This window comes from Somniosus microcephalus, chromosome 2 (assembly GCF_052327205.1).
Source record: "Somniosus microcephalus isolate GS21.2 chromosome 2, FLI_Smic_1.0, whole genome shotgun sequence".
Classification (NCBI taxonomy): domain Eukaryota; kingdom Metazoa; phylum Chordata; class Chondrichthyes; order Squaliformes; family Somniosidae; genus Somniosus; species Somniosus microcephalus.
In genome coordinates this window covers 383,835,376-383,842,292 of record NC_140988.1, presented here as the reverse complement: position 1 = coordinate 383,842,292, position 6,917 = coordinate 383,835,376, and the positions used below count along the sequence as shown (strand labels likewise).

At 51.5% G+C, this 6,917-nt stretch overlaps 1 protein-coding gene across 1 annotated transcript; it reads left to right on the top strand.

The window, feature by feature from the left end:
* Window positions 1-5,327: 5,327 nt before the first annotated feature.
* Window positions 5,328-6,644, top strand: LOC147123820 (apolipoprotein L3-like). Its single transcript, XM_085967291.1, has 2 exons — window positions 5,328-5,339; window positions 5,440-6,644. The coding sequence occupies exons 1-2, from the start codon at window positions 5,328-5,330 to the stop codon at window positions 6,340-6,342; spliced, it is 915 nt and encodes a 304-aa protein (XP_085823417.1). The 3' UTR covers window positions 6,343-6,644.
* Window positions 6,645-6,917: the final 273 nt, after the last annotated feature.

Below are 6,917 nucleotides of genomic sequence, written 5' to 3'. Positions count from 1 at the left end.
CGAGCCAGATAAGGAGATATTAGGGCAGATAGCCTCAGCAACTGAAGGCATGGCCACCAATGGTGGAGTGATTACAATCAGGGATGCTCAAGAGGGCAGAATTCGAGGTGCGCAGATACCTCGGGGTGGGTCGTGGATCTGGAGGAGATTACAGAGATAGGGAGTACAATGGTTTCTTTTATCAATACTGCCACTTCCTGGGGGTATATGTGCACAAATCGTTGAAGGTGGCAGGGCAGGTTGAGAAAGTGGTTAAAAAAGCATACGGGATCCTGGGCTTCATAAATAGAGGCATTGAGTACAAAAGCAAGGAAGTTATGATGAACCTGTATAAAACACTGGTTCAGCCTCAACTGGAGTATTGTGTCCAATTCTGGGCACCGCACTTTAGGAAGGATGTGAAGGCCTTAGAAAGGGTGCAGAAAAGATTTACGAGAATGGTTCCAGGGATGAGGGACTTCAGTTATGCGGATAGACTGGAGAGGCTGGGGTTGTCCTCCTTGGAGCATAGAAGCTTGAGAGGGGATTTGATAGAGGTGTTCAAAATCACGAGGGGTCTAGACAGAGTAGATAGAGAGAAACTGTTCCCGTTGGCGGAAGGGTCGAGAACCAGGAGGACACAGATTTAAGGTGATTGGCAGAAGAACCAAAGGCGACCTGAGGAAAAACTTTTTACGCAGCGAGTGGTTAGGATCTGGAATGCACTGCCTGAGAGGGTGGTGGAGGCAGATTCAATCACGGATTTCAAAAGGGAATTGGATAAGTACCTGAAGGAAAAAATTTGCAGGGCTCCGGGGAAAGGGCAGGGGAGTGGGACTAGCTGAGGTGCTCTTGCAGAGAGCCGGCACAGGCTCGACGGGCCGAATGGCCTCCTTCTGTGCTGTAACCATTCTATGATTCTACAACAGTGACTACACTTCAAAAGTACTTCATTGGATGTGAAGAGCTTTGGGAGGTCCTGAAGTGGTGAAAGGCGCTATAGAAATGCAAGTTGGTTCTTTCTTACCTCAGCAGAAATCAGAGATCTCTCCTGGGACTGGGTTGTCTGCATGACCCTGAACCATGCTTCACTGAATTCCCACCCTTTTTCCACCCATCCCGAATTCCGATCATCGTGGGCGCTATGTATTATTCCGCTATGCGTAAGAACATAAGGACATAAGACGTAGGAGCAGGAGTCGGTCATTCGGCCCCTCGAGCCTGCTCCCCCATTCAATAAGATCATGGCTGATCTGATCTTGGCCTCAAACTTCACTTCCATCCCCGCTCCCCATAACCCTTGACTCCCTTACTATTCAAAAATCCGTCTATCTCCACCTTAAACAAGGGAAATAGCGCGCAAGATGTATTTTCCTCCATCTGTGTCCCTGCCGGCCAGCTTCGTGATCAGCTGTCGGGAAGGATTTGAAATTTAAAAGGCTGGTTTTGAAACCAATCAAAGCAGGAAATGCTGAGTTTGAGCAATGTCCCTCCCACCAGCTGAGTCAGGCACTGCAAATAACACGGGCACCCAGCTTGCGATATGCAAATGTCCCTGACCCTGAGCTCCGAGACAAGCTGGGGTGGGACAGCTTAATCCAAGTCCACCCCCGAAAGGCCTCCCTCTGAATTCTAGCTGTAGACCCTCCACATGGTTCACACCCAAACCGCACGTCTGGAGTTAACAGGCTCATACTTCCGCAATTACAATTTCTCCTTCAAGGGGGCATGGTGGCATAGTGGTTAGCACTGTTGCCTCACAGCGCCAGGGACCCAGGTTCAAATCTGGCCTCGGGCGACTGTCTGTGTGGAGTTTGCACATTCTCCCTGTGTCTGCGTGGGTTTCCTCTGGGTGCTCCGGTTTCCTCCCACAGTCCAAAGATGTGCAGGTTAGGTTGATTTGGCTATGATAAATTGACCCTTAGTGTTAGGGGATTAAATACGTGGGGTTACGGGGATAGGGTGGGATATGTGTCGGTGCAGGCTCGATGGGCCGAAGTGGCCTCTATCTGCACTGTAGATTCTGTGATTCAGGAGATCTATACATTGATGCTCGTACCAGCTGACTTATACAGATACTAGCTGGGGGGCCCGGCGTTGCCAAGGCTTTTTTGTAAAACGGCAGTTTACAGGGTCGCGTGGTTTACGGCCGGCCACTGCCGTTACCCCACTCTGTGTCTCGGGCCAAGCGGTTGTCAGGCCCGGCCCGAGTGACCCCAACTCACCTCCCGCTCCAGCGGGCTGCCGCAGCTGCCCCGCTCACTGTTGAGTAAAAGCAGTGAAAAAAATGGCAGCTACGTTTCGGGAGGCTGCAGGATTAGGTCCCGCCCACACACTGTAGGATTGGTCAACCATCACGTCACTCAACACTAATGAGCAGTAGGATTGGTCAACCGCTAATGAGCGGATTTTTGAACGTTTTTTGTATACTGTCCGAACAATTTTTGTCTGACCAAAAAGTAAATATGCCTATGACACTCCGCTAATTATAAGCTTTCTTTTGATATAACATATGTGTAGGTACGCTCTATAACTTTTGAGTGTATAGCAGACAGACACACAGACAGACAGACAGACAGACAGACAGCACTATCCTTTTATATACACTAGCTAGAGTGCCCGGCGGTGCCGAGGGTCTTTTGAGAGCATGTTGTTGTTGGAAGAGAGAGGGAGAGCGACTGGGGGGAAGAGAGAGAGCGACTGGGGGGAAGAGAGAGCGCGACTGGGGGGAAGAGAGAGCGGCTGGGGGGAAGAGAGAGAGTGGCTGGGGGGAAGAGAGAGAGTGGCTGGGGGGAAGGGGGAGTGAGGGGGAAGAGGGGGGAAGGGGAGGGGGGAAAGAGGGGGGGACGGGGAGGGGAGGGGGGAGGGGGCAGGGGAGGGGAGGGGGGAGGGGGAGGGGAGGGGAGGGGAGAGGGGGGGACGGGGGGAGTCCCCGAGCCCCGCCCCCTGATGTCCCGAGCCCCGCCCTCCCGAGGCCCGATCTCACGGGGCCCGATCTCCCGAGCCCCGCGCCCCGCCCCCGATCTCCCGAGCGCCAATCTCCCGAGGCCCGATCTCCCGAGCCCCGCCCCCCCGATCTCCCGAGGCTCGCCCCCCCCCGATCTCCGGAGGCCCGATCTCCCGAGCCCCGCCCCCCGCCCGAGCCGGCTTCAAGAGCAGAGAGAGAGACGCCGTCGCACAACCTACCGCGTGAGGCCCGGCCGGACTCAAATCGCGCGCGCTGACTCCTGCCCCAACCGCCTTTACTAACATGGCGGCGGTGGCGACACTCAGCTCAAGCCTGCCCCCTCCAGCCTTCACAAAGATGGCGGAGATCACGAGCCGCTTGTTCAGCGCGACGGGAGGTGCCTAGCTCGGTCGTGGCTGGGCAACAGAGGCCCAGGCTTACAGGCCTGGAAAAACGTTTAAAGGTAGGAAAATTCTAGATGTTACACAAAAGATTTACAAATTAATTAACTTTTTTTAAAAACAATTTGTGTTTTAAAAGCAACTTTTTTTTTTGCTGGAAATGTAGATTTGAAAAGAAACACGCAGAAAGCGGGAAAAAGAAATGAAAAGTTTGGAATCAAGATGGCAGCAACTCACCTCGGTTCAAAACGATAAGGCCTGCCCACATACGCACCGATTGCTCGACCATCAGGTCGCCGAAGCGTAGGATTGGTCAATCGTCCTGTCACTCGACACTAGGAGGGCTCGCCCGCAAGCACCAGGAACCCGCCCCCGCCACGCAGCGATTGGTCGACCGTCGGGTCGCTCGACCGTATGATTGGTCGACCTCGACGTCACTCGATGCTAATGAGCGGATAATGAGCGGAATGTTGAACGTTTTTTGGATACCGCGGGCGCAATTTTTGTCTGGCCGAAACGTATATATGCTTATGACAGTTCTGGAATCGTAAGCTTTCTTTCGATGTAACACACGGGTAGGTACGCTCCATAACTTTCGAGTTTATTCAATACAGACAGACAGACGGAATGACAGACAGATCGACCGCTTTATATATATATAGATATACTAGCTGGGGTAGCCCAGCGTTGCCAGGGCTGTTTTGGGCCGGGCGGTTTAAATGGAGTCCCAGGCTTTCGGCCCTGTCTCTGTGTCCCTCTGTGAATCTGCTGCCGGGCAACATTTCTACCTTTTAATACCTTGAAAGATGAAAGTTAAAGTACTTATAAAACGTTTTTGGTAAATGTTATGTTATTTTTAAAAGAGATACTAACTTTTTCGAAGCTGGATTAGCAGATTTTGAGCTGGAAGTAGTTGAAGTAATGGCTGCCCAATGCCTGAGTTGAAAAGCATTAGTCCCGCCCAGAGACGCAGCGATTGGCCAACCATCATGTGACTGAACTGTAGGATTGGTCAATCGTGACGGCACAGGATTGGTCGACCTTGACGTCAGTCAATCAATGCTAATGAGTGGATAATGAGTGGAATTTTGAAGGTTTTTTGCATAACGCGCGAACAATTTTCATCTGACCGAAAAGTAAATACACTTATGACCGTCCTGGAATGGTAAGCTTTCTTTGGACGTAACGCACGTGTAGGTACGCTCTATAACTTTCGAGTGTACAGCCGGACAGACAAAACGGAAGGAACCGTTATATATATAGAAGAAGATAATAATAAGAAGAAGATATGGCCAGATAATCTGTTTTAGTGATGTTGGTTGAGGGATAAATATTAACCCAGGACACCGGGGAGAACTCCCCTGCTCTTCTTCGAAATAGTGGCCATGGGATCTTTTACATCCACCTGAGAGAGCAGGCGGAGTCTCGGTTTAACGTCTCATCCGAAGTACGGCACCTGACAGGGCAGAACCATCTCAGTACTGCACTGGAGTGTCGGCCTAGATTTTAAGCTCAAGTCTCTGGAGTGGAATGTGTGCCCACGAACTTCTAACTCTGAGGCGAGAGTGATATCGCTGAGCTGACACAGCTAGAGGGTTCCAATCTGTGTCAACAAGGACTGCAAAGAGGTCCCAATCACAGAGAAAACTACAGATGAGCCAGGTCATTAACCCACTAACCTAACTTCCCCTTTTTACCATCAATATGATCCCTTCAATTGCCATCCATTTTAGGCGAATCAAGGGATATGTGGATTGGGCGGGAAAGTGGAGTTGAGGTCGAAGGTCAGCCATGATCTTATTGAATGGCGGAGCAGGCTCGAGGGGCCGTATGGCCGACTCTTGCTCCTAATTCTTTTGTTCCCCTTACATTGCCATCTATTTGCCCCATTCAATTGTCATTCTTTTCCTCTTCAATGGTCACCTACTTCTCCCTGTTATTGCCATTCATTGTCCCTCTTCAATTGCTATTCATTCACCTCCGCCCCACACCTACCCAAGATGGCTGCTACTGTATTGGACTGGGCACTCTGTCCTCTCGGGACCCTGGTTGGTAAAAAAAAAATCAGTTTGTGCTGTTTCAGTAAATGTGTGACTTGTGAAATGACTTGAGATTAAACGAGTTTACAATCTTCACAGGGAACAGCTGAAAACTGAACTGGAAAAGCGAGCCGAGGATTGCCGCGTGTTTGTGAAGCAGTTCCCAGATTGGAGAGACCAGATTAATGGACACGTAAAGGAACTGCAAGAGATTGCAGACAGCATTGATGACTATCACAGGGGCACCACCATCGCCAATGTCACAGGGTCTTCAGCGGCCGTCGCAGGCGGGCTCCTGTCCATCTCGGGAATATTGGCAAGTCCTTTCACGCTAGGCACCTCGTTAGGTCTCAGTGCTGTGGGAGCCGGGATAAGTGCGACCGGTACCGCCGCCAATCTTACAGCAGGCATCGCCGAAAGTATCACACAGTCCAACAGACAGAAAAGAGTTGATGAAATCATAGAACAATATAACAACCTCTGTAGAGACATGTCAGAGTATCTGAAGGAGGTCTGCAGTGCCATTAAATCCTGGAGCCATAACCTGCGGGCAGAAATCAGGAGACACAAGTCTAGTGAAGACATGTCAGACTTCCTCAACGAAGCCTGCAGCGCAGCTCAGTGCAGTGAGACCGATGCAGAAGATCCAGTTCGAGGGGAGCCGAGGAGCCTTTCAGCATCTGACCCAGACACTCCGGTAACGGCAGCGAGCCGGGGAACCGCCAACATCAAAGAGCTGCTTTCCGGATCCATTCCCCTGCTGTCCGCCGTCGCCACAGTTATTTCGGGAATCTTTACAGCCATCCTGGTGGTGAGCAACATCTACTCCATAACAAAGAATCCCATCGACCTCAGCAATGGGAGCAAGACGGAAGTTACTAAAACCATACGGGGTGTGGCTGTGCAGATGGAAGATGAGTTAATGGCCTATGAAGACATCGCCGAATTTCTGAGCCTAGTTTTAAAGGTAGATTGAATCACCCTGGGGGGGGGGCTCTATCAGTCTGCGGCTGTGACTCCAGCAGGTCAGCCAACTCACCCCCTCTGGTGTGTTCACCCTTTCACTGGGGGTTGGGCTGGAGTTAGAGCAAGAGACTGATCGAACCCCCGCAGAACCTCAAGCTCGATGTGCAAATGGGTGGGTTTTAGTTGTGTTTGACTCTCTGACCAATTATTCTCTCTCTTAGGCAGTCCCTCGGAACCGAGGATGACTTGCTTCCACATTAAAAATGAGTTCTCAGGTGACTGATGAGTCCAATGCAGGACCTACAGTCTCTGTCACAGGTGGGGCAGATGGTGGTTGAAGGGGCGGGTGGGTGGGGTGCTTGGGTTGACGTGCGCTCCTTGCGCTGCCTGCGCTTGGCTTCCACTTGCTCCCGGCGAAGAGACTCGAGGTGTTCGGCGCCTTCCTCGATGCTTCTCCTCCACTTTGTGCGGACTTGGGCCAGGGATTTCCAGGTGTCGGTGGGGATGTTACACTTTTTCAAGGAGGCTTTGAAGGTGTCCTTGAAGCATTTCCTCCGCCCACCTGGGGCTCTCTTGCTGTGTCGG